This window comes from Heptranchias perlo, chromosome 9, assembly GCF_035084215.1.
Source record: "Heptranchias perlo isolate sHepPer1 chromosome 9, sHepPer1.hap1, whole genome shotgun sequence".
Lineage (NCBI taxonomy): Eukaryota > Metazoa > Chordata > Chondrichthyes > Hexanchiformes > Hexanchidae > Heptranchias > Heptranchias perlo.
This window is the reverse complement of record NC_090333.1, coordinates 86,358,984-86,386,847: the sequence shown is the minus strand read 5'-3', so window position 1 is coordinate 86,386,847 and position 27,864 is coordinate 86,358,984. Positions and strand designations below refer to the sequence as shown.

Genomic DNA, 27,864 nt, shown 5'->3' with positions numbered 1-27,864 from the left:
AAAGAGAGTGCAGATAGGCCAGGAATGGCTGCTGCCACATTGTTTCCGTGGGAACATGGAGCCTTTACCTATGGCAGATCCAAACCTGAATCTTACCCTGGGGCAATTAAACCCACTCCCACCAGTGCCCCGTGTTACTGACTGTATCTCTCCTCATGTTAATCCCTCTCCCTCACACTGTCACTCAGTAACCCCTCTCCCCCAGCACCCTGTGTTACTGACTGTATCTCTACTGATGTTAATCCCTCTCCCTCACACTGTCACTCAGTAACCCCTCTCCCCCAGCACCCTGTGTTACTGACTGTATCTCTACTGATGTTAATCCCTCTCCCTCACACTGTCTCTCAGTAACCCCTCTCCCCCAGCACCCTGTGTGACTGACTGTATCTCTACTGATGTTAATCCCTCTCCCTCACACTGTCTCTCAGTAACCCCTCTCCCCCAGCACCCTGTGTTACTGACTGTATCTCTACTGATGTTAATCCCTCTCCCTCACACTGTCTCTCAGTAACCCCTCTCCCCCAGCACCCTGTGTTACTGACTATATCTCTACTGATGTTAATCCCTCTCCCTCACACTGTCTCTCAGTAACCCCTCTCCCCCCAGCGCCCTGTGTTACTGACTGTATCTCTACTGATGTTAATCCCTCTCCCTCACACTGTCTCTCAGTAACCCCTCTCCCCCAGCACCCTGTGTTACTGACTGTATCTCTACTGATGTTAATCCCTCTCCCTCACACTGTCACTCAGTAACCCCTCTCCCCCCAGCGCCCCGTGTTACTGACTGTATCTCTACTGATATTAATCCCTCTCCCTCACACTGTCACTCAGTAACCCCTCACCCCCCAGCGCCCTGTGTTACTGACTGTATCTCTACTGATGTTAATCCCTCTCCCTCACACTGTCACTCAGTAACCCCTCTCCCCCAGCACCCTGTGTTACTGACTGTATCTCTACTGATGTTAATCCCTCTCCCTCACACTGTCACTCAGTAACCCCTCTCCCCCAGCGCCCTGTGTTACTGACTGTATCTCTACTGATGTTAATCCCTCTCCCTCACACTGTCACTCAGTAACCCCTCTCCCCCAGAGCCCTGTGTTACTGACTGTATCTCTACTGATGTTAATCCCTCTCCCTCACACTGTCACTCAGTAACCCCTCTCCCCCAGCGCCCTGTGTTACTGACTGTATCTCTACTGATGTTAATCCCTCTCCCTCACACTGTCACTCAGTAACCCCTCTCCCCCAGCACCCTGTGTTACTGACTGTATCTCTACTGATGTTAATCCCTCTCCCTCACACTGTCACTCAGTAACCCCTCTCCCCCAGCACCCTGTGTTACTGACTGTATCTCTACTGATGTTAATCCCTCTCCCTCACACTGTCACTCAGTAACCCCTCTCCCCCAGCGCCCTGTGTTACTGACTGTATCTCTACTGATGTTAATCCCTCTCCCTCACACTGTCACTCAGTAACCCCTCCCCCAGCACCCTGTGTTACTGACTGTATCTCGACTGATGTTAATCCCTCTCCCTCACACTGTCACTCAGTAACCCCTCTCCCCCCAGCGCCCCGTGTTACTGACTGTATATCTCCTCATGTTAATCCCTCTCCCTCACACTGTCTCTCAGTAACCCCTCTCCCCCAGCACCCTGTGTTACTGACTGTATCTCTACTGATGTTAATCCCTCTCCCTCACACTGTCACTCAGTAACCCCTCTCCCCCAGCACCCTGTGTTACTGACTGTATCTCTACTGATGTTAATCCCTCTCCCTCACACTGTCTCTCAGTAACCCCTCTCCCCCCAGCGCCCTGTGTTACTGACTGTATCTCTACTGATGTTAATCCCTCTCCCTCACACTGTCACTCAGTAACCCCTCTCCCCCACCGCCCTGTGTTACTGACTGTATCTCTACTGATGTTAATCCCTCTCCCTCACACTGTCTCTCAGTAACCCCTCTCCCCCCAGCACCCTGTGTTACTGACTGTATCTCTACTGATGCTAATCCCACTCCCTCACACTGTCTCTCAGTAACCCCTCTCCCCCCAGCGCCCTGTGTTACTGACTGTATCTCTACTGATGTTAATCCCTCTCCCTCACACTGTCTCTCAGTAACCCCTCTCCCCCAGCACCCTGTGTTACTGACTGTATCTCTACTGATGTTAATCCCTCTCCCTCATACTGTCACTCAGTAACCCCTCTCCCCCAGCTCCCTGTGTTACTGACTGTATCTCTACTGATGTTAATCCCTCTCCCTCACACTGTCACTCAGTAACCCCTCTCCCCCAGCGCCCTGTGTTACTGACTGTATCTCTACTGATGTTAATCCCTCTCCCTCACACTGTCACTCAGTAACCCCAGTCCCCCCAGCGCCCCGTGTTACTGACTGTATCTCTCCTCATGTTAATCCCTCTCCCTCACACTGTCTCTCAGTAACCCCTCTCCCCCAGCACCCTGTGTTACTGACTGTATCTCTACTGATGTTAATCCCTCTCCCTCACACTGTCTCTCAGTAACCCCTCTCCCCCAGCACCCTGTGTTACTGACTGTATCTCTACTGATGTTAATCCCTCTCCCTCACACTGTTACTCAGTAACCCCTCTCCCCCAGCACCCTGTGTTACTGACTGTATCTCTACTGATGTTAATCCCTCTCCCTCACACTGTCTCTCAGTAACCCCTCTCCCCCAGCGCTCTGTGTTACTAACTGTATCTCTACTGATATTAATCCCTCTCCCTCACACTGTCTCTCAGTAACCCCTCTCCCCCAGCACCCTGTGTTACTAACTGTATCTCTACTGATATTAATCCCTCTCCCTCACACTGTCTCTCAGTAACCCCTCTCCCCCACTGCCCAGTGTTACTGACTGTATCTCTACTGATGTTAATCCCTCTCCCTCACACTGTCTCTCAGTAACCCCTCTCCCCCAGCGCCCTGTGTTACTGACTGTATCTCTACTGATGTTAATCCCTCTCCCTCACACTGTCACTCAGTAACCCCTCTCCCCCCAGCGCCCCGTGTTACTGACTGTATCTCTCCTCATGTTAATCCCTCTCCCTCACACTGTCACTCAGTAACCCCTCTCCCCCAGCACCCTGTGTTACTGACTGTATCTCTACTGATGTTAATCCCTCTCCCTCACACTGTCTCTCAGTAACCCCTCTCCCCCAGCACCCTGTGTTACTGACTATATCTCTACTGATGTTAATCCCTCTCCCTCACACTGTCACTCAGTAACCCCTCTCCCCCAGCGCCCTGTGTTACTGACTGTATCTCTACTGATGTTAATCCCTCTCCCTCACACTGTCTCTCAGTAACCCCTCTCCCCCCAGCGCCCTGTGTTACTGACTGTATCTCTCCTCATGTTAATCCCTCTCCCTCACACTGTCTCTCAGTAACCCCTCTCCCCCAGCACCCTGTGTTACTGACTGTATCTCTACTGATGTTAATCCCTCTCCCTCACACTGTCTCTCAGTAACCCCTCTCCCCCAGCACCCTGTGTTACTGACTATATCTCTACTGATGTTAATCCCTCTCCCTCACACTGTCACTCAGTAACCCCTCTCCCCCCAGCGCCCCGTGTTACTGACTGTATCTCTCCTCATGTTAATCCCTCTCCCTCACACTGTCACTCAGTAACCCCTCTCCCCCAGCACCCTGTGTTACTGACTATATCTCTACTGATGTTAATCCCTCTCCCTCACACTGTCACTCAGTAACCCCTCTCCCCCACCGCCCTGTGTTACTGACTGTATCTCTACTGATGTTAATCCCTCTCCCTCACACTGTCACTCAGTAACCCCTCTCCCCCACCGCCCTGTGTTACTGACTGTATCTCTACTGATGTTAATCCCTCTCCCTCACACTGTCACTCAGTAACCCCTCTCCCCCCAGCGCCCTGTGTTACTGACTGTATCTCTACTGATGTTAATCCCTCTCCCTCACACTGTCTCTCAGTAACCCCTCTCCCCCCAGCACCCTGTGTTACTGACTGTATCTCTACTGATGTTAATCCCTCTCCCTCACACTGTCTCTCAGTAACCCCTCTCCCCCCAGCGCCCCGTGTTACTGACTGTATCTCTCCTCATGTTAATCCCTCTCCCTCACACTGTCACTCAGTAACCCCTCTCCCCCAGCACCCTGTGTTACTGACTATATCTCTACTGATGTTAATCCCTCTCCCTCACACTGTCACTCAGTAACCCCTCTCCCCCACCGCCCTGTGTTACTGACTGTATCTCTACTGATGTTAATCCCTCTCCCTCACACTGTCACTCAGTAACCCCTCTCCCCCACCGCCCTGTGTTACTGACTGTATCTCTACTGATGTTAATCCCTCTCCCTCACACTGTCACTCAGTAACCCCTCTCCCCCACCGCCCTGTGTTACTGACTGTATCTCTACTGATGTTAATCCCTCTCCCTCACACTGTCACTCAGTAACCCCTCTCCCCCAGCGCCCCGTGTTACTGACTGTATCTCTACTGATGTTAATCCCTCTCCCTCACACTGTCTCTCAGTAACCCCTCTCCCCCAGCGCTCTGTGTTACTAACTGTATCTCTACTGATATTAATCCCTCTCCCTCACACTGTCACTCAGTAACCCCTCTCTCCCAGCGCCCTGTGTTACTTACAGTGTCTGTTATTTCCCTGCTGGACTGACCTTCGCTGGGTCATGAAACGGGTTACGTACGTGTGAGGAAGTTTGTGAAGACGGAAGCGCTGCTCATGGACCCTCTGATGGCGTAGACGGTGACGGAGTAACTGGTGAGCGGTCGGAGTTTGGTGAGGTGATACCAAGTCGTCGATCCATCAGCGAGGAATGTGTCAGCAACGACTGTAGGGAAAAGGAGCACCAGAATCATCAGGGAAAGAGAACGTGGGGAGAGTACATGGGGTGGGGGGAAGAGTACATGGGAAATGTGCATGGGGTGGGGGGAAAGAGTTCATGGGTTTTTTTCTTTGTTCACGGGATGTGGGCATCGCTGGCGAGGCCGGCATTTATTGCCCATCTCTAATTGCCCTTGAGAAGGTGGTGGTGAGCCGCCTTCTTGAACCGCTGCAGTCCGTGTGGTGAAGGTTCTCCCACAGTGCTGTTAGGAAGGGAGTTCCAGGATTTTGACCCAGCGACGATGAAGGAACGGCGATATATTTCCAAGTCGGGATGGTGTGTGACTTGGAGGGGAACGTGCAGGTGGTGTTGTTCCCATGTGCCTGCTGCCCTTGTCCTTCTAGGTGGTAGAGGTCGCGGGTTTGGGAGGTGCTGTCGAAGAAGCCTTGGCGAGTTGCTGCAGTGCATCCTGTGGATGGTACACACTGCAGCCATGGTGCGCCGGTGGTGAAGGGAGTGAATGTTTAGGGTGGTGGATGGGGTGCCAATCAAGCGGGCTGCTTTATCTTGGATGATGTCGAGCTTCTTGAGTGTTGTTGGAGCTGCACTCATCCAAGCAAGTGGAGAGTATTCCATCACACTCCTGACTTGTGCCTTGTAGATGGTGGAAAGGCTTTGGGGAGTCAGGAGGTGAGTCACTCACTGCAGAATACCCAGCCTCTGACCTGCTTTTGTAGCCTCAGTATTTATATGGCTGGTCCAGTTAACTTTCTGGTCAATGGTGACCCCCAGGATGTTGATGGTGGGGGATTCGGCACTGGTAATGCCGTTGAATGTCAAGGGGAGGTGGTTAGACTCTCTCTTGTTGGAGATGGTCATTGCCTGGCACTTGTCTGGCGCGAATGTTACTTGCCACTTATCAGCCAAAGCCTGGATGTTGTCCAGGTCTTGCTGCCTGCAGGCTCGGACTGCTTCATTATTTGAGAGGTTGCGAATGGAACTGAACACTGTGCAATCATCAGCAAACATCCCCATTTCTGACCTTATGATGGAGGGAAGCTCATTGATGAAGCAGCTGAAGATGGTTGGGCTGAGGACACTGCCCTGAGGAACTCCTGCAGCAATGTCCTGGGGCTGAGATGATTGGCCTCCAACAACCACTACCATCTTCCTTTGTGCTCGGTATGACTCCAGCCACTGGAGAGTTTTCCCCCTGATTCCCATTGACTTCAATTTTATTAGGGCTCCTTGGTGCCACACTCGGTCAAATGCTGCCTTGATGTCAAGGGCAGTCACTCTCACCTCACCTCTGGAATTCAGCTCTTTTGTCCATGTTTGGACCAAGGCTGTAATGAGGTCTGGGGCCGAGTGGTCCTGGCGGAACCCAAACTGAGCATCAGTGAGCAGGTTATTGGTGAGTAAGTGCCGCTTGATAGCACTGTCGACGACACCTTCCATCACTTTGCTGATGATTGAGAGTAGACTGATGGGGCGGTAATTGGCCGGATTGGATTTGTCCTGCTTTTTGTGGACAGGACATACCTGAGCAATTTTCCATCTTGACGGGTAGATGCCAGTGTTGTAGCTGTACTGGAACAGCTTGGCTAGAGGCGCAGCTAGTTCTGGAGCACAAGTCTTCAGCACTACAGCTGGGATGTTGTCGGGGCCCATAGCCTTTGCTGTATCCAGTGCACTCAACCGTTTCTTGATATCACGTGTAGTGAATCGAATTGGCTGAAGACTGGCTTCCGTGATGGTGGGGATATCGGGAGGAGGCCGAGATGGATCATCCACTCGGCACTTCTGGCTGAAGATGGTCGCAAACGCTTCAGCCTTGTCTTTTGCACTCACGTGCTGGACTCCGCCATCATTGAGGATGGGGATGTTTGCAGAGCCTCCTCTTCCCGTTAGTTGTTTAATTGTCCACCACCATTCACGACTGGATGTGGCAGGACTGCAGAGCTTTGATCTGATCCGTTGGTTGTGGAATCGCTTACCTCTGTCTATAGCATGTTGCTTCCGCTGTTTAGCATGCATGTAGTCCTGAGTTGTAGCTTCACCAGGTTGGCACCTCATTTTTAGGTACGCCTGGTGCTGCTCCTGGCATGCTCTTCTACACTCCTCATTGAACCAGGGTTGATCTCCTGGCTTGTTGGTAATGGTAGAGTGAGGAATATGCCGGGCCATGAGGTTACAGATTGTGCTGGAATACAATTCTGCTGCTGCTGATGGCCCACAGCACCTCATGGATGCCCAGTTTTGAGCTGCTAGATCTGTTCTGAATCTATTCCATTTAGCACCGTGGTAGTGCCACACAACACGTTGGATGGTGTCCTCAGTGCGAAGACGGGACTTTGTCTCCACGAGGACTGTGAGGTGGTCACTCCTACCAATACGGTCATGGACAGATGCATTTGTGACAGGTAGATTGGTGAGGACGAGGTCAAGTAGGTTTTTCCCTCGTCTTGGTTCGCTCACCACCTGCCGCAGGCCCAGTCTAGCAGCTATGTCCTTCAGGACTCGGCCAGCTCAGTCAGTAGTGGTGCTACCGAGCCACTCTTGGTGATGGACATTGAAGTCCCCCACCCAGAGTACATTCTGTGCCCTTGCTACCCTCAGTGCTTCCTCCAAGTGGTGTTCAACATGGAGGAGGACGGATTCATCAGCTGAGGGAGGGCAGTAGGTGGTAATCAGCAGGAGGTTTCCTTGCCCATGTTTGACCTGATGCCATGAGATTTCATGGGGTCCAGAGTCGATGTTGAGGACTCCCAGGGCCACTCCCTCCTGACTGTACATCACTGTACCGCCACCTCTGGTGGGTCTGTCCTGCCGGTGGGACAGGACATACCCAGGGATGGTGATGGAAGAGTCTGGGACGTTGGCTGAAAGATATGATTCTGTGAGTATGGCTATGTCAGGCTGTTGCTTGACTAGTCTGTGGGACAGCTCTCCCAATTTTGGCACAAGTCCCCAGATGCTCATGAGGAGGACTTTGCAGGGTCGACTGGGCTTGGTTTGCCGTTGTCGTGTCCGGTGCCTAGTGGTCCAATGCCGGGTGGTCCGTCCGGTTTTATTCTTATTGTGACTTCTTTTAGCGAGATTTTACAACTGAGTGGCTTGTTCGGCCATTTCAGAGGGCAATTAAGAATCAACCACATTGCTGTGGGTCTGGAGTCACATTTAGGCCAGACCAGGTAAGGACGGCAGGTTTGCTTCCCTAAAGGACATTAGTGAACCAGGTGGGTTTTTACGACAATCCGGTAGTTTCAAGGCTACCATTACTGATACTAGTATTTTAATTCCAGATTTTATTTAATTAATTAAATTTAAATTCCCCAGCTGCCGTGGCAGGATTTGAACTCATGACTCTGGATTATTAGTCCAGGCCTCTGGATTACTCGTCCAGTAAGATAACCACTATGCGACCGGGTGGGGAAAAGAGAGTACGTGGCGGGCAAAGAGTACATGTGGGGTGGGGGGAAGAGTACATGGGGGGGGAAAGAGTACATGGGGGGGAAAGAGAACCTGGGCGGAAAGAGTACATAAGGGGGAAAGAGGACATGGGGGGGGAAGAGTACATGGGGGGAAAGGGTACATGGGGGGGAAAGAGTACATGGGGGGGGAAAGGGTACATGGGGGGAAAGAGAACCTGGGCGGAAAGAGTACATAAGGGGGAAAGAGGACATGGGGGGGGAAGAGTACATGGGGGGAAAGGGTACATGGGGGGGAAAGAGTACCTGGGCGGAAAGGGTACATTGGGGGGAAAGAGTACATGGGGTGAAAGAGTACATGGGCGGAAAGAGTACATGAGGTGGAAAGAGGACATGGGGGGAAAAGAGTACATGAGGTGGAAAGAGTACATGGGGGGAAAGGGTACATGGGGGGGAAAGAGTACATGGGGTGAAAGAGTACATGGGGGAAAGGGTACATGGGGGGAAAAGGTACATGGGGGGGAAAGGGTACATGGGGGGAAAGAGTACATGGGGTGAAAGAGTACATGGGGGAAAGGGTACATGGGGGGAAAAGGTACATGGGGGGAAAGGGTACATGGGGGGAAAGGGTACATGGGGGGGAAAGGGTACATGGGGTGAAAGAGTACATGGGGGAAAGGGTACATGGGGGAAAAGGTACATGGGGGGGAAAGGGTACATGGGGGGAAAGGGTACATGGGGGGGAAAGGGTACATGGGGGGGAAGAATACATGGTGGGGGAAGAGTACATTGTGGGGGAAGAGTACATGGTGGGGGAAGAATACATGGTGGGGGAAGAGTACATGGGGGGGAAGAGTACATGGGGGGGGGAAAGAGTACAAGGGGGGGAAAGAGGACATGGGGGGGAAAGAGGACGTGGGGGGGGGAAGAGTACATGGGGGGGAAGAGTACATGGGGGGCAAGAGTACATGGGGGGGAAGAGTACATGGGGGGGAAAGAGTACATGGGGGGGAAAGAGTACATGGGGGGAAAGAGTACATTGGGGGAAAGAGTACATGGGGGGGAAGAGTACATGGGGGGGGAAAGTACAAGGGGGGGAAAGAGTACATGGGGGGAAAGAGTACATGGGGGGGAAAGAGTACATGGGGGGAAAGAGTACATGGGGGGGAAGAGTACATGGGGGGGGAAAGTACAAGGGGGGGGAAAGTACAAGGGGGGGAAAGAGTACATGGGGGGAAAGAGTACATGGGGGGGAAGAGTACATGGGGGGGAAGAGTACAGGGCGGGGGGAAGAGTAAATGCAGTGGGAATAGTAGGCGGGGGGGGAGTGGTCAGCAGAGGCGGAGGAGAGTGCAGGACACAGCACGTACCCTGGTTGTGCGTTACGACAATAACATAATTCTCCACAGTGGCCTGGGGGGCCGTCCACACGAGGTGAGCATCAGTCGGAGTCACGTTCACAACTTGTACAGCGAGAGGACTGTCCATCGCTGGGAACAAATGGGAAAGGAGACTAGTGACATCATCATCATCACCATCATCATTACGAGCATTACACTGTTCACCATGACTCTCACAAACATTAAACTGTTCACCATGACTCTCACAAACATTACACTGTTCACCATGACTCTCACAAACATGACACTGTTCACCGTGTCTCTCACTAACATTACACTGCTCACCATGTCTCTCACTAACATTACACTGCTCACTGAGTCTCTCACTAACATTGCACTGTTCACCATGACTCTCACAAACATTACACTGTTCACCATGACTCTCACAAACATTAAACTGTTCACCATGACTCTCACAAACATTACACTGTTCACCGTGTCTCTCACTAACATTACACTGCTCACTGAGTCTCTCACGAACATTGCACTGTTCACCGTGACTCTCACAAACATTACACTGTTCACCGTGTCTCTCACCAACATTACAATGTTCACTGAGTCTCTCACTAACATTACACTGTTCACTGAGTCTCTCACTAACATTACACTGTTCACTGAGTCTCTCACTAACATTACACTGTTCACTGAGTCTCTCACTAACATTACACTGTTCACCGTGTCTCTCACTAACATTACACTGCTCACTGAGTCTCTCACGAACATTGCACTGTTCACCGTGACTCTCACAAACATTACACTGTTCACCGTGTCTCTCACCAACATTACAATGTTCACTGAGTCTCTCACTAACATTACACTGTTCACTGAGTCTCTCACTAACATTACACTGTTCACTGAGTCTCTCACTAACATTACACTGTTCACTGAGTCTCTCACTAACATTACACTGTTCACTGTGTCTCTCACTAACATTACACTGTGCACTGAGTCTCTCACTAACATTACACTGTTCACTGTGTCTCTCACTAACATTACACTGTTCACTGAGTCTCTCACTAACATTACACTGTTCACTGTGTCTCTCACTAACATTACACTGTTCACCGAGTCTTTCACTAACATTACACTGTTTACCGAGTCTCTCACTAACATTACACTGTTCACCGAGTCTCTCACTAACATTACACTGTTCACCGTGTCTCTCACTAACATTACACTGTTCACTGAGTCTCTCACTAACATTACACTGTTCACTGAGTCTCTCACTAACATTACACTGTTCACTGTGTCTCTCACTAACATTACACTGTTCACCGAGTCTCTCACTAACATTACACTGTTCACTGTGTCTCTCACTAACATTACACTGTTCACCGAGTCTCTCACTAACATTACACTGTTCACCGAGTCTCTCACTAACGTTACACTGTTCACCGAGTCTCTCACTAACATTACACTGTTCACTGAGTCTCTCACTCACATTACACTGTTCACTGAGTCTCTCACTAACATTACACTGTTCACTGAGTCTCTCACTAACATTACACTGTTCACCGAGTCTCTCACTAACATTACACTGTTCACTGAGTCTCTCACTAACATTACACTGTTCACTGAGTCTCTCACTCACATTACACTGTTCACTGAGTCTCTCACTAACATTACACTGTTCACCGTGTCTCTCACTAACATTACACTGTTCATTGAGTCTCGCACTGACATTACACTGTTCACCGTGTCTCTCACTAACATTACACTGTTCACTGAGTCTCTCACTAACATTACACTGTTCACTGAGTCTCTCACTAACATTACACTGTTCACCGTGTCTCTCACTAACATTACACTGTTCACCGTGTCTCTCACTAACATTACACTGTTCACTGAGTCTCTCACTAACATTACACTGTTCACCGTGTCGCTCACTAACATTACACTGTTCACTGAGTCTCTCACTAACATTACACTGTTCACCGTGTCGCTCACTAAAATTACACTGTTCACTGTGTCTCTCACTAACATTACACTGTTCACTGAGTCTCTCACTAACATTACACTGTTCACTGAGTCTCTCACTAACATTACACTGTTCACTGAGTCTCACACTAACATTACACTGTTCACTGAGTCTCTCACTAACATTACACTGTTCACTGAGTCTCTCACTGACATGACACTGTTCACTGAGTCTCTCACTAACATTACACTGTTCACCGTGTCGCTCACTAACATTACACTGTTCACTGAGTCTCTCACTAACATTACACTGTTCACCGTGTCTCTCACTAACATTACACTGTTCACTGAGTCTCTCACTAACATTATACTGTTCACCGTGTCGCTCACTAACATTACACTGTTCACCGAGTCTCTCACTAACATTACACTGTTCACTGAGTCTCTCACTAACATTACACTGTTCACTGAGTCTCTCACTAACATTACACTGTTCACCGTGTCGCTCACTAACATTACACTGCTCACTGAGTCTCTCACTGACATTACACTGCTCACTGAGTCTCTCACTAACATTACACTGTTCACTGAGTCTCTCACTAACATTACACTGTTCACTGAGTCTCTCACTAACATTACACTGTTCACTGAGTCTCTCACTAACATTACACTGTTCACTGAGTCTCTCACTAACATTACACTGTTCACTGAGTCTCTCACTGACATTACACTGTTCACCGTGTCGCTCACTAACATTACACTGTTCACTGAGTCTCTCACTAACATTACACTGTTCACTGAGTCTCTCACTAACATTACACTGCTCACTGAGTCTCTCACTAACATTACACTGTTCACTGAGTCTCTCACTAACTTTACACTGTTCACCGTGTCTCTCACTAACATTACACTGTTCACTGAGTCTCTCACTAACATTACACTGTTCACTGAGTCTCTCACTGACCTGTCCGCACAGTGTTTGAGATCCGTTGACTCTCGGCCTGGCCGCTCACTGTGTTCAGATTCACCTCATATTCAGTTGCGGGCTGCAGGTCGATCAGTGTGTATTCATTCAGGAACGATTCAATGATCACACTCTCCACTCGACCTGAAGTCAAGAGAGGGCCACAGTTCAATCAACCTCCGCCCTGTGCGCGCAACCCCCTCGACCTTTACACGCAAATGCCCGTCCTGTACATGTAAACTCCCCGTCCTGCACGTAACTGCCATTCCCTGTCCCATCAAACACTCCCAGGGCAGGTACAGCACGGGTTAGATACAGAGTAAAGCTCCCTCTACACTGTCCCATCAAACACTCCCAGGGCAGGTACAGCACGGGTTAGATACAGAGTAAAGCTCCCTCTACACTGTCCCATCAAACACTCCCAGGGCAGGTACAGCACGGGTTAGATACAGAGTAAAGCTCCCTCTACACTGTCCCATCAAACACTCCCAGGGCAGGTACAGCACGGGTTAGGTACAGAGTAAAGCTCCCTCTACACTGTCCCATCAAACACTCCCAGGGCAGGTACAGCACGGGTTAGATACAGAGTAAAGCTCCCTCTACACTGTCCCATCAAACACTCCCAGGGCAGGTACAGCACGGGTTAGATACAGAGTAAAGCTCCCTCTACACTGTCCCATCAAACACTCCCAGGGCAGGTACAGCACGGGTTAGATACAGAGTAAAGCACCCTCTACACTGTCCCATCAAACACTCCCAGGGCAGGTACAGCACGGGTTAGATACAGAGTAAAGCTCCCTCTACACTGTCCCATCAAACACTCCCAGGGCAGGTACAGCACGGGTTAGATACAGAGTAAAGCTCCCTCTACACTGTCCCATCAAACACTCCCAGGGCAGGTACAGCACGGGTTAGATACAGAGTAAAGCTCCCTCTACACTGTCCCATCAAACACTCCCAGGGCAGGTACAGCACGGGTTAGATACAGAGTAAAGCTCCCTCTACACTGTCCCATCAAACACTCCCAGGGCAGGTGCAGGGTTAGATACAGAGTAAAGCTCCCTCTACACTGTCCCATCAAACACTCCCAGGACAGGTACAGCACGGGTTAGATACAGAGTAAAGCTCCCTCTACACTGTCCCATCAAACACTCCCAGGGCAGGTGCAGGGTTAGATACAGAGTAAAGCTCCCTCTACACTGTCCCATCAAACACTCCCAGGGCAGGTACAGCACGGGTTAGATACAGAGTAAAGCTCCCTCTACACTGTCCCATCAAACACTCCCAGGGCAGGTGCAGGGTTAGATACAGAGTAAAGCTCCCTCTACGCTGTCCCATCAAACACTCCCAGGGCAGGTGCAGCACGGGTTAGATACAGAGTAAAGCTCCCTCTACCCTGTCCCATCAAACACTCCCAGGGCAGGTGCAGCACGGGTTAGATACAGAGTAAAGCTCCCTCTACACTGTCCCATCAAACACTCCCAGGGCAGGTGAAGCACGGGTTAGATACAGAGTAAAGCTCCCTCTACACTGTCCCATCAAACACTCCCAGGACAGGTACAGCACGGGTTAGATACAGAGTAAAGCTCCCTCTACACTGTCCCATCAAACACTCCCAGGACAGGTACAGCACGGGTTAGATACAGAGTAAAGCTCCCTCTACACTGTCCGAATCGTGTCTTTCTCATGAAGCTCAGAGTTCCTGTACTGCGGGAATGATTTTCGTTTTTCCACCCCTGCCCTCCTGTGAGCTGCCTGAGTGACGGTGCTGATTCGCAGTTAATCAGGGACTATTTGCTGCTGTGATCACCAGTCCTTGGGGAGCGGGATGGAGACAGTGCCATGCAGTGAATTGGTGAGCGGATATTGAGATGGGATTGGAGGCTCCGTTCCTTACCCCTACGGACCTCCGCTGGCTGGTACGACATCTGGTAATGCTCGAAGGCAGCCTCAGGCCTGGTCCAGATGACAGTGATGGAATCCTCGGAGATGTTGGCGAATGACATGTCCCGCGGTGGATCGATGGCTGGAGAAACAAGGCAACAGGAGAATGAGAGGCCCGGGAATCAGCAGGGCAGAGAGTGGAGAGTGAGGGGCCCGGGAATCAGCAGGGCAGAGGGTGGAGAGTGAGGGGCCCGGGACTGAGCAGGGCAGAGAGTGGAGAGTGAGGGGCAGGGAATCAGCAGGGCAGAGAGTGGAGAGTGAGGGGCCCGGGAATCAGCAGGGCAGAGAGTGGAGAGTGAGGGGCCCGGGACTGAGCAGGGCAGAGAGTGGAGAGTGAGGGGCCCGGGACTGAGCAGGGCAGAGAGTGGAGAGTGAGGGGCCCGGGACTGAGCAGGACAGAGAGTGGAGAGTGAGGGGCCGGGAATCAGCAGGGCAGAGAGTGGAGAGTGAGGGGCCCGGGACTGAGCAGGGCAGAGGGTGGAGAGTGAGGGGCCCGGGAATCAGCAGGGCAGAGAGTGGAGAGTGAGGGGCTCGGGAATCAGCAGGGCAGAGGGTGGAGAGTGAGGGGCACAATTTTTGCCCATTCGCTTAACCTGTCAATATCCCTTTGCAGACACTTTGTGTCCTCATCGCAACTTGCTTTTCCACCTATCTTTGTATCATGTGAGAGAGAGGGGCTGGAGTGTTTGAGAGAGGGGCTGGAGTGTTTGAGAGAGGGGCTGGAGTGTGTGTGAGAGGGGTTGGATGAGTGTGAGAGGGGTTGGATGAGTGTGAGAGGGGTTGGAGTGAGTGTGAGAGGGGTTGGATGAGTGTGAGAGGGGTTGGATGAGTGTGAGAGGGGTTGGATGAGTGTGAGAGGGGTTGGAGTGAGTGTGAGAGGGGTTGGAGTGAGTGTGAGAGGGGTTGGATGAGTGTGAGAGGGGTTGGATGAGTGTGAGAGGGGTTGGAGTGAGTGTGAGAGGGGTTGGAGTGAGTGTGAGAGGGGTTGGATGAGTGTGAGAGGGGTTGGAGTGAGTGTGAGAGGGGTTGGATGAGTGTGAGAGGGGTTGGATGAGTGTGAGAGGGGTTGGAGTGAGTGTGAGAGGGGTTGGATGAGTGTGAGAGGGGTTGGATGAGTGTGAGAGGGGTTGGAGTGAGTGTGAGAGGGGTTGGATGAGTGTGAGAGGGGTTGGAGTGAGTGTGAGAGGGGTTGGAGTGAGTGTGAGAGGGGTTGGATGAGTGTGAGAGGGGTTGGATGAGTGTGAGAGGGGTTGGATGAGTGTGAGAGGGGTTGGATGAGTGTGAGAGGGGTTAGAGTGAGTGTGAGAGGGTTTAGAGTGAGTGTGAGAGGGGTTGGATGAGTGTGAGTGGGGTTGGATGAGTGTGAGAGGGGTTGGAGTGAGTGTGAGAGGGGTTGGAGTGAGTGTGAGAGAGGTTGGAGTGAGTGTGAGAGGGGTTGGAGTGAGTGTGAGAGGGGTTGGAGTGAGTGTGAGCGGGGTTGGATGAGTGTGAGAGGGGTTGGAGTGAGTGTGAGAGGGGTTGGATGAGTGTGAGAGGGGTTAGAGTGAGTGTGAGAGGGGTTGGATGAGTGTGAGAGGGGTTGGAGTGAGTGTGAGAGGGGTTGGATGAGTGTGAGAGGGGTTGGATGAGTGTGAGAGGGGTTGGAGTGAGTGTGAGAGGGGTTGGATGAGTGTGAGAGGGGTTGGATGAGTGTGAGAGGGGTTAGAGTGAGTGTGAGAGGGTTTAGAGTGAGTGTGAGAGGGATTGGAGTGAGTGTGAGAGGGGTTGGAGTGAGTGTGAGAGGGGTTGGATGAGTGTGAGAGGGGTTGGATGAGTGTGAGAGGGGTTGGAGTGAGTGTGAGAGGGGTTGGAGTGAGTGTGAGAGGGGTTGGATGAGTGTGAGAGAGGTTGGAGTGAGTGTGAGAGGGGTTGGATGAGTGTGAGAGGGGTTGGAGTGAGTGTGAGAGGGGTTGGATGAGTGTGAGAGGGGTTAGAGTGAGTGTGAGAGGGGTTGGATGAGTGTGAGAGGGGTTAGAGTGAGTGTGAGAGGGTTTAGAGTGAGTGTGAGAGGGATTGGAGTGAGTGTGAGAGGGGCTGGAGTGTGTGTGAGAGGGGTTGGATGAGTGTGAGAGGGGTTGGATGAGTGTGAGAGGGGTTGGAGTGAGTGTGAGAGGGGTTGGAGTGAGTGTGAGAGGGGTTGGATGAGTGTGAGAGAGGTTGGAGTGAGTGTGAGCGGGGTTGGATGAGTGTGAGAGGGGTTGGAGTGAGTGTGAGAGAGGTTGGAGTGAGTGTGAGAGGGGTTGGAGTGAGTGTGAGAGGGGTTAGAGTGAGTGTGAGAGGGGTTGGATGAGTGTGAGAGGGGTTGGAGTGAGTGTGAGAGGGGTTGGATGAGTGTGAGAGGGGTTAGAGTGAGTGTGAGAGGGGTTGGATGAGTGTGAGAGGGGTTAGAGTGAGTGTGAGAGGGTTTAGAGTGAGTGTGAGAGGGATTGGAGTGAGTGTGAGAGGGGTTGGATGAGTGTGAGAGGGGTTGGAGTGAGTGTGAGAGGGGTTGGATGAGTGTGAGAGGGGTTAGAGTGAGTGTGAGAGAGGTTGGAGTGAATGTGAGAGGGGTTGGAGTGAGTGTGAGAGGGGTTGGATGAGTGTGAGAGGGGTTGGAGTGAGTGTGAGAGGGGTTGGAGTGAGTGTGAGAGGGGTTGGATGAGTGTGAGAGGGGTTGGAGTGAGTGTGAGAGGGGTTGGATGAGTGTGAGAGGGGATAGAGTGAGTGTGAGAGAGGTTGGAGTGAATGTGAGAGGGGTTGGATGAGTGTGAGAGGGGTGGGAGTGAGTGTGAGAGGGGTTGGAGTGAGTGTGAGAGAGGTTGGAGTGAGTGTGAGAGAGGTTGGAGTGAATGTGAGAGGGGTTGGATGAGTGTGCAAGGGGTTGGAGTGAGCGTGAAAGGGGTTGGAGTGAGTGTGAGAGGGGTTGGAGTGAGTGTGAGAGGGGTTGGAGTGAATGTGAGAGGGGTTGGATGAGTGTGAGAGGGGTTGGATGAGTGTGAGAGGGGTTGGATGAGTGTGAGAGGGGTTGGAGTGAGTGTGAGAGGGGTTGGATGAGTGTGAGAGGGGTTGGATGAGTGTGAGAGGGGTTAGAGTGAGTGTGAGGATTGTAAGTGTGTCTCGGAGTTGTGCAGTGACTCTGCCTGTCCCAGCACTGTCTCCTTACCTGTGGTGAACGATCCCACGATGGGTTCAGAGGTGATACTTCCCTGAACAGCCACTAGTGTCAGGATGTATTCGACAGCAGGCAGGAGGTTGTGCAGAGTGGTGTGTGTCTCCGTGCCGTTTACCGTGATCTGCAGGGTCTCCCCATACGTGCGGGGATTGTAGTTCAGGATGAAGATGTCTGCGGCAGTGGTCGGCCAATGCCAGGATACATTGACACTGCTCTCAGTGACATCGGAGAACATGAGCTCGTCTATCGGCTGGAACCCTGCAATCACAGAAAGGAGACGGTCAGCAAGCAGACCCCCTCTGTACCTCACTGACCCCCGACACTGACCCCCAGACCAGGGTCTGACCCCGACACTGACCCCTAACACTGACCCCCAGCCCAGGGTCTGAACCTCACTGACCCCTGACACTGACCCCCAGACCAGGGTCTGACCCCGACACTGACCCCGACACTGACCCCCAGACCAGGGTCTGACCCCGACACTGACCCCGACACTGACCCCCAGCCCAGGGTCTGAACCTCACTGACCCCGACACTGACCCCCAGACCAGGGTCTGACCCCGACACTGACCCCCTACACTGGCCCCCAGCCCAGGGTCTGAACCTCACTGACCCCCGACACTGACCCCCAGCCCAGGGTCTGAACCTCACTGACCCCCGACACTGACCCCGACACTGACCCCAGCCCAGGGTCTGAACCTCACTGACCCCGACACTGACCCCCGACACTGACCCCCAGCCCAGGGTCTGTACCTCACGGACCCCGACAGAGACCCCAGCCCAGGGTCTGTACCTCACTGACCCCGACAGAGACCCCAGCCCAGGGTCTGTACCTCACTGAACCCGACACTGACACCCGACACTGACCCCCAGCCCAGGGTCTGAACCTCACTGACCCCGACACTGGGGGGATGGGGAGGAGATCGGGGGGGATGGGGAGGAGATCGGGGGGGATGGGGAGGAGATCGGGGGGGGATGGGGAGGAGATCGGGGGGTGATGGGGAGGAGATCGGGGGGGATGGGGAGGAGATCGGGGGGTGATGGGGAGGAGATCGGGGGGGATGGGGAGGAGATCGGGGGGTGATGGGGAGGAGATCGGGGGGATGGGGAGGAGATCGGGGGGTGATGGGGAAGAGATCGGGGCGATGGGGAGGAGATCGGGGGGATAGGGAGGAGATCGGGGGGACGGGGAGGAGATCGGGGGGACAGGGAGGAGATCGGGGGGACGGGGAGGAGATCAGGGGGGACGGGGAGGAGATCAGGGGGGATGGGGAGGAGATCGGGGGGATGGGGAAGAGATCGGGGCGATGGGGAGGAGATCGGGGGGATAGGGAGGAGATCGGGGGGACGGGGAGGAGATCGGGAGGACGGGGAGGAGATCGGGGGGACAGGGAGGAGATCGGGGGGACGGGGAGGAGATCAGGGGGGACGGGGAGGAGATCAGGGGGGATGGGGAGGAGATCGGGGGGTGATGGGGAAGAGATCGGGGGGGATGGGGAGGAGATCGGGGGGGATGGGGAGGAGATCGGGGGGATGGGGAGGAGATCAGGGGGGATGGGGAGAAGATCGGGGGGGATAGGGAGGAGATCGGGGGGATGGGGAGGAGATCGGGGGGGGTGGGGAGGAGATCGGGGGGATGGGGAGGAGATCGGGGGGATGTGGAGGAGATCGGGGGGGATAGGGAGGAGATCGGGGGGATGGGGAGGAGATCGGGGGGATGGGGAGGAGATCGGGGGGATGTGGAGGAGATCGGGGGGGATAGGGAGGAGATCGGGGGGATGGGGAGGAGATCGGGGGGATGGGGAGGAGATCGGGGGGATGGGGAGGAGATCGGGGGGATGGGGAGGAGATCGGGGGGATGGGGAGGAGATCGGGGGGATGGGGAGGAGATCGGGGGGATGGGGAGGAGATCGGGGGGGATGGGGAGGAGATCGGGGGGGATGGGGAGGAGATCGGGGGGGATGGGGAGGAGATCGGGGGGGATGGGGAGGAGATCGGGGGGGATGGGGAGGAGATCGGGGGGGATGGGGAGGAGATCGGGGGGGATGGGGAGGAGATCGGGGGGGATGGGGAGGAGATCGGGGGGATGGGGAGGAGATCGGGGGGATGTGGAGGAGATCGGGGGGATGGGGAGGAGATCGGGGGGGGATGGGGAGGAGATCGGGGGGGATGGGGAGGAGATCGGGGGGATGTGGAGGAGATCGGGGGGGATGGGGAGGAGATCGGGGGGGATGGGGAGGAGATCGGGGGGATGGGGAGGAGATCGGGGGGATGTGGAGGAGATCGGGGGGATGGGGAGGAGATCGGGGGGGGATGGGGAGGAGATCGGGGGGGATGGGGAGGAGATCGGGGGGATGTGGAGGAGATCGGGGGGATGGGGAGGAGATCGGGGGGGATGGGGAAGAGATCGGGGGGGATGGGGAGGAGATCGGGGGGGATGGGGAGGAGATCGGGGGGATGGGGAGGAGATCGGGGGGGATGGGGAGGAGATCGGGGGGATGGGGAGGAGATCGGGGGGATGGGGAGGAGATCGGGGGGATGGGGAGGAGATCGGGGGGGATGGGGAGGAGATCGGGGGGATGGGGAGGAGATCGGGGGGATGTGGAGGAGATCGGGGGGATGGGGAGGAGATCGGGGGGGATGGGGAAGAGATCGGGGGGGATGGGGAGGAGATCGGGGGGGATGGGGAGGAGATCGGGGGGATGGGGAGGAGATCGGGGGGGATGGGGAGGAGATCGGGGGGGTGGGGAGGAGATCGGGGGGGATGGGGAGGAGATCGGGGGGATGGGGAGGAGATCGGGGGGGATGGGGAAGAGATCGGGGGGATGGGGAGGAGATCGGGGGGATGGGGAGGAGATCGGGGGGATGGGGAGGAGATCGGGGGGGATGGGGAGATCATGGGGGGATGGGGAGGAGATCGGGGGGGATGGGGGGGAGATCGGGGGGGGATGGGGAGGAGATCGGGGGGGATGGGGAGGAGATCGGGGGGGATGGGGAGGAGATCGGGGGGGATTGGGAGGAGATCGGGGGGGATGGGGAGGAGATCGGGGGGGATGGGGAGGAGATCGGGGGGGGATGGGGAGGAGATTGGGGGTTGGGGGAGATCGGGGGTTGAGGAAAAATTCAGGTGAAGAGCCGGAGGTGGGTAGGGGGGTGGTGGTGGGTTGTCGGATGATCGCGGGGGTCCTCTCCCCCAGGTGAGCTTGTGGGCCCTGGATGAAACACACCCGCTCCTCTGGGCCCGCAATAAAGGCCCTCACTCACCGCCTGGATCCGGCCCTCCCTGCCTGCTTTCACCTGGCCTGAATGGGACGCGATGGGAAACCCGAACAGGTCAGGTTAAATTCATTTTATTATTCCAACACACAAAATATTAAGTATTAAGTGTAAATATTAATTAGATTTTGAGATATTAAAGGAATCAAGGGATATGGGGATCGGGCAGGAAAGTGGAGTTGAGGTCGAAGATCAGCCATGATCTGATTGAATGGCGGAGGAGGCTCGAGGGGCCGAATGGCCTGCTCCTGCTCCTATCTCTTGTGCTCTTAAACACACCAGTCACCCGTCTCAGGACTCACTGCACAGCAAAGATTCCAGTCCCGACATCCCAGATGCTTGGCTTTCGCTTTTTAAAGAGGGTGATCTTCCTGACAGTGTCATGGAAATCCTGGCACAATCTCCTCCCTCGATGATCGAAGGGTCACTCTCTGCCCCGACCCACCTGTCACTCCCTCGATGATCGAAGGGTCACTCTCTGCCCCGACCCACCTGTCACTCCCTCGATGATCGAAGGGTCACTCTCTGCCACATAAAAGGTTGTTACACAAGATAAGGGCTCATGGGATTGGGGATAAAATATTAGCATGGATAGAGGATTGGTTAAAGGACAGAAAACAGAGAGTAGGGATAAACGGGTCATTCTCAGGTTGGCAGGCTGTAACTAGTGGGGTGTCGCAAGGATCAGTGCTTGGGCCTCAGCTATTTACAATCTATATTAATGACTTAGATGAAGGGACCGAGTGTAATGTATCCAAGTTTGCTGATGATACAAAGCTAGGTGGGAAAGTAAGCTGTGAGGAGGACACAAAGAGTCTGCAAAGGGATATGGACAGATTAAGTGAGTGGGCAAGAAGGTGGAGTATAATGTGGGGAAATGTGAGGTTATTCACTCTGGTAGGAAGAATAGAAAAACAGAATATTTTTTAAATGGTGAGAAACTATTAAATGTTGGTGTTCAGAGAGATTTGGATGTCCCTGTACAAGAAACATAAAAAGTTAGCATGCTGGTACAGCAAGCAATTAGGAGGGCAAATTGAATGTTATAGTTATATTAGGAAAAAGAGGGTGGTCAGGAGCAGTGTTGGCCCCTTAAAAACTGAAAGTGGGGATATTGTCATTGACAATGGGGAAATGGCGGACATGTTGAACAATTACTTTGCGTCAGTATTTACAGCAGAAAAAGAGGATAGCATGCCGGAAATCCCAAGAAAACTAATATTGAATCGGGGACAGGAACTCGATAAAATTAACATAAGTAAAGCAACAGTAATGAAGAAAATAATAGCACTAAAGAGTGACAAATCCCCAGGACCAGATGGTTTCCATCCCAGGGTTTTAAAGGAAGTAGGTGAGCACATTGCAGATGCCCTAACTATAATCTTTCAAAGTTCTCTAGATTCAGGAACTGTCCCTCTGGATTGGAAAATTGTACATGTCACTCCGCTTTTTAAGAAAGGAGAGAGAGAGGGAAACCAGGGAATTATAGACCAGTTAGCCTAACATCTGTTGTGGGGAAAATGCTGGAGTCCATAATTAAGGATAGGGTGACTGAACACCTCGAGAATTTTCAGTTAATCAGAGAGAGCCAGCATGGATTTGTGAAAGGTAGGTCGTGCCTGACAAACCTGATTGAATTTTTTGAAGAGGTGACTAAAGTCGTCGATAGGGGAATGTCAATGGATGTTATTTATATGGACTTCCGGAAGGCATTTGATAAGGTCCCACATAAGAGACTGTTAGCTAAGTTAGAAGCCCATGGAATCGAGGGAAAAGTACGGACTTGGTTAGGAAGTTGGCTGAGCGAAAGGCGACAGAGAGTAGGGATAATGGGAAGGTACTCACATTGGCAGGATGTGACTAGTGGAGTCCCGCAGGGATCTGTCTTGGGGCCTCAATTATTCACAATATTTATTAACGACTTAGATGAAGGCATAGAAAGTCTCATATCTAAGTTTGCCGATGACACAAAGATTGGTGGCATTGTAGGCAGTATGGATGAAAACATAAAATTACAAAGCGATATTGATAGATTTGGTGAATGGGCAAAACTGTGGCAAATGGAATTCATTGTAGACAAATGTGAGGTCATCCACTTTGGATCAAAAAAGGATAGAACAGGGTACTTTCTAAATGGTAAAAAGTTAAAAACAGGGGATGTCCAAAGGGACTTCGGGGTTCAGGTACATAGATCATTGAAGTGTCATGAACAGGTACAGAAAATAATCAATAAGGCTAATGGAATGCTGGCCTTTATATCTCGAGGACTGGAGTACAAGGGGGCAGAAGTTATGCTACAGCGATACAAAACCCTGGTTAGACCGCACCTGGAGTGCTGTGAGCAGTTCTGGGCACCGCACCTTCGGAAGGACATATTGGCCTTGGAGGGAGTGCAGCGTAGGTTTACTAGAATGATACCCAGACTTCAAGGGTTAAGTTACGAGGAGAGATTACACAAATTGGGGTTGTATTCTCTGGAGTTTCGAAGGTTAAGGGGTGATCTGATCGAAGTTTATAAGATATTAAGGGGAACAGATAGGGTGGATAGAGAGAAACTATTTCCGCTGGTTGGGGATTCTAGGAGTAGGGGGCACAGTCTAAAAATTAGAGCCAGACCTTTCAGGAGTGAGATTAGAAAACATTTCTACACACAAAGGGTTGTAGAAGTTTGGAACTCTCTTCCGCAAACGGCAATTGATACCAGCTCAATTGCTAAATTTAAATCTGAGATAGATAGCTTTTTGGCAACCAAAGGTATTAAGGGATATGGGCCAAAGGCAGATATATGGAGTTAGATCACAGATCAGCCATGATCTTATCAAATGGCGGAGCAGGCACGAGGGGCTGAATGGCCTACTCCTGTTCCTTTGTTCCTATTCCTATTGCAAGGGGGCTGGAGTACAAGAGTAAGGAAGTCTTACTACAATTGTACAGGGCTTTGGTGAGACCTCACCTGGAGTACTGGGTACAGTTTTGGTCTCCTTATCTAAGGAAGGATATACTTGCCTTAGAGGGGGTGCAATGAAGGTTCACTAGATTAATTCCTGGGATGAGCGGATTGTCCAATGAGGAGAGATTGAGTGGAATGGGCCTATGCTCTCTGGAGTTTAGACGAATGAGAGGTGATCTCATTGAAACATATAAGATGCTGAGAGGGTTTGACAGGGTAGATGCTGAGAGGCTGTTTCCCCTGGTTGGAGAGTCTAGAACTAGGGGGCATAGTCTCAGGATAAGGGGTCGGCCATTTAAGACTGAGATGAGGAGGAATTTCATCACTCAGAGAGTTGTGAATATTTGGAATTCTCTACCCCAGAGGGCTGTGGATGCTCAGTCGTTGAGTATATTCAAGGCTGAGATCGATAGATTTTTGGACTCTCGGGGAATCAAGGGATATGGGGATCGGGCGGGAAAGTGGAGTTGAGGTCGAAGATCAGCCATGATCTGATTGAATGGTGGAGCAGGCTCGAGGGGCCGAATGGCCTACTCCTGCTCCTATTTCTTATGTTTCTTATGTTCTCTCCTGTCCTGACCCACCTGTCACTCCCTCGATAATCGAAGGGTCACTCTCTGGCCCTGACCCACCTGTCACTCCCTCGATAATCGAAGGGTCACTCACTGGCCCTGACCCACCTGTCACTCCCTCGATAATCGAAGGGTCACTCTCTGGCCCTGACCCCCCTGTCACTCCCTCGATAATCAAAGGGTCACTCTCTGGCCCTGACCCACCTGTCACTCCCTCGATAATCGAAGGGTCACTATCTGGCCCTGACCCACCTGTCACTCCCTCGATAATCGAAGGGTCACTCTCTGGCCCTGACCCACCTGTCACTCCCTCGATAATCGAAGGGTCACTCTCTGGCCCTGACCCACCTGTCACTCCCTCGATAATCGAAGGGTCACTATCTGGCCCTGACCCACCTGTCACTCCCTCGATAATCGAAGGGTCACTATCTGGCCCTGACCCACCTGTCACTCCCTCGATAATCGAAGGGTCACTATCTGGCCCTCACCCACCTGTCACTCCCTCGATAATCGAAGGGTCACTCTCTGGCCCTCACCCACCTGTCATGCCCTCGATAATCGAAGGGTCACTCTGCTGCCAGCCTCGCTCAGCCACGACGGAGAGGTTGTATTTAGTGTGGGGCTCCAGGTCAATGAGTGTCACCGTGTGACTGCCCCTGGGAACGGTCACCTCCGAGGTCCTGCCTGAGGCTGTGGTGTATCTGACCCGGTAATGATCCACCGGTCCTCGGATATCTGTCCACGAGAGGGAGAAGCTGGAGTTGGAAGCAGCTGTGATGGTCAGGCCCAAAGGACAGTCCAAATCTAGAGAGAGAGAGGGAAGAACTAAAGGGCACTGTTCAACGACAGAAATCAACCACCAGGATCTCCCACTGTACCCGATCCCGGGGATCTCCCACTGTACCCGATCCCGGGGATCTCCCACTGTACCCGATCCCGGGGATCTCCCACTGTACCCGATCCCGGGGATCTCCCACTGTACCCGATCCCGGGCATCTCCCACTGTACCCGATCCCGGGGATCTCCCACTGTACCCGATCCCGGGGATCTCCCACTGTACCCGATCCCGGGGATCTCCCACTGTACCCGATCCCGGGCATCTCACACTGTACCCGATCCCGGGGATCTCCCGCTGTACCCGATCCCGGGCATCTCACACTGTACCCGATCGCGGGGATCTCCCGCTGTACCCGATCCCGGGCATCTCCCGCTGTACCCGATCCCGGGCATCTCCCACTGTACCCGATCCCGGGGATCTCACACTGTACCCGATCCTGGGGATCTCCCACTGTACCCGATCCCGGGGATCTCACACTGTACCCGATCCTGGGGATCTCCCACTGTACCCGATCGCTGGGATCTCACACTGTACCCGATCCCGGGCATCTCACACTGTACCCGATCCTGGGGATCTCCCACTGTACCCGATCCTGGGGATCTCCCACTGTACCCGATCGCTGGGATCTCACACTGTACCCGATCCTGGGGATCTCCCACTGTACCCGATCGCTGGGATCTCCCACTGTACCCGATCCCGGGGATCTCCCACTGTACCCGATCCCGGGGATCTCCCACTGTACCCGATCCCGGGCATCTCCCACTGTACCCGATCCCGGGCATCTCCCACTGTACCTGATCCTGGGGATCTCCCACTGTACCCGATCCCGGGCATCTCACACTGTACCCGATCCTGGGGATCTCCCACTGTACCCGTTCCCGGGGATCTCCCTCTGTACCCGATCCCGGGCATCTCACACTGTACCCGATCCTGGGGATCTCCCACTGTACCCGATCCCGGGCATCTCACACTGTACCCGATCCCGGGGATCTCCCGCTGTACCCGATCCCGGGCATCTCCCACTGTACCCGATCCCGGGCATCTCCCACTGTACCCGATCCTGGGGATCTCCCACTGTACCCGATCCCGGGCATCTCACACTGTACCCGATCCGGGGGATCTCCCGCTGTACCCGATCCCGGGCATCTCCCACTGTACCCGATCCCGGGCATCTCCCACTGTACCCGATCCTGGGGATCTCCCACTGTACCCGATCCCGGGGATCTCCCACTGTACCCGATCTCGGGCATCTCCCACTGTACCCGATCCCGGGGATCTCCCACTGTACCCGATCCCGGGCATCTCCCACTGTACCCGATCCCGGGCATCTCCCACTGTACCAGATCGCTGGGATCTCCCACTGTACCCGATCGCTGGGATCTCACACTGTACCCGATCCCGGGCATCTCCCACTGTACCCGATCGCTGGGATCTCCCACTGTACCCGATCCCGGGGATCTCACACTGTACCCGATCCCGGGCATCTCCCACTGTACCCAATCCCGGGGATCTCCCGCTGTACCCGATCCCGGGCATCTCCCACTGTACCCGATCCCGGGCATCTCCCACTGTACCCGATCCCGGGCATCTCCCTCTGTACCCGATCCCGGGCATCTCCCACTGTACTCGATCCCGGGCATCTCCCACTGTACTCGATCCCGGGCATCTCCCAATGTACCCGATCCCGGGCATCTCACACTGTACCTGATCGCAGGGATCTCCCACTGTACCCGATCCCGGGGATCTCCCACTGTACCCGATCCCGGGCATCTCCCACTGTACCCGATCCCGGGCATCTCACACTGTACCCGATCGCAGGGATCTCCCACTGTACCCGATTGCAGGGATCTCCCACTGTACCCGATCCCGGGCAACTCCCACTGTACCCGATCCCGGGGATCACCCACTGTACCCGATCCCGGGCATCTCCCACTGTACTCGATCCCGGGCATCTCCCACTGTACTCGATCCCGGGCATCTCCCACTGTACCCGATCCCGGGCATCTCACACTGTACTCGATCCCGGGCATCTCCCACTGTACTCGATCCCGGGCATCTCCCACTGTACCCGATCCCGGGCATCTCCCACTGTACCCGATCCCGGGCATCTCCCGCTGTACCCGATCGCTGGGATCTCCCACTGTACCCGATTGCAGGGATCTCCCACTGTACCCGATCCCGGGCATCTCCCACTGTACCCGATCCCGGGCATCTCCCACTGTACCCGATCCTGGGGATCTCCCACTGTACCCGATTGCAGGGATCTCCCACTGTACCCGATCCCGGGCATCTCCCACTGTACCCGATCCTGGGGATCTCCCACTGTACCCGATCCCGGGCATCTCACACTGTACCCGATCCGGGGGATCTTCCGCTGTACCCGATCCCGGGCATCTCCCACTGTACCCGATCCCGGGCATCTCCCACTGTACCCGATCCTGGGGATCTCCCACTGTACCCGATCCCGGGGATCTCCCACTGTACCCGATCCCGGGGATCTCCCACTGTACCCGATCCCGGGCATCTCCCACTGTACCCGATCCCGGGCATC

General features: G+C 53.7%; 1 protein-coding gene across 1 annotated transcript in view; it reads right to left on the bottom strand.

The window, feature by feature from the left end:
• Nucleotides 1-27,864, bottom strand: part of tnr (tenascin R (restrictin, janusin)) — a 349,786-nt gene that overhangs the window by 140,675 nt on the left and 181,247 nt on the right. Inside the window, exons 9-14 of the mRNA XM_067989625.1 lie at nt 25,016-25,279; nt 17,669-17,935; nt 14,441-14,569; nt 12,544-12,687; nt 9,633-9,752; nt 4,694-4,837 (exon numbers count right to left, since the gene is read on the bottom strand). Of these exons, the coding sequence (XP_067845726.1) occupies nt 4,694-4,837; nt 9,633-9,752; nt 12,544-12,687; nt 14,441-14,569; nt 17,669-17,935; nt 25,016-25,279 (1,068 nt within the window). The remainder of the gene's footprint in view (nt 1-4,693; nt 4,838-9,632; nt 9,753-12,543; nt 12,688-14,440; nt 14,570-17,668; nt 17,936-25,015; nt 25,280-27,864) is intronic.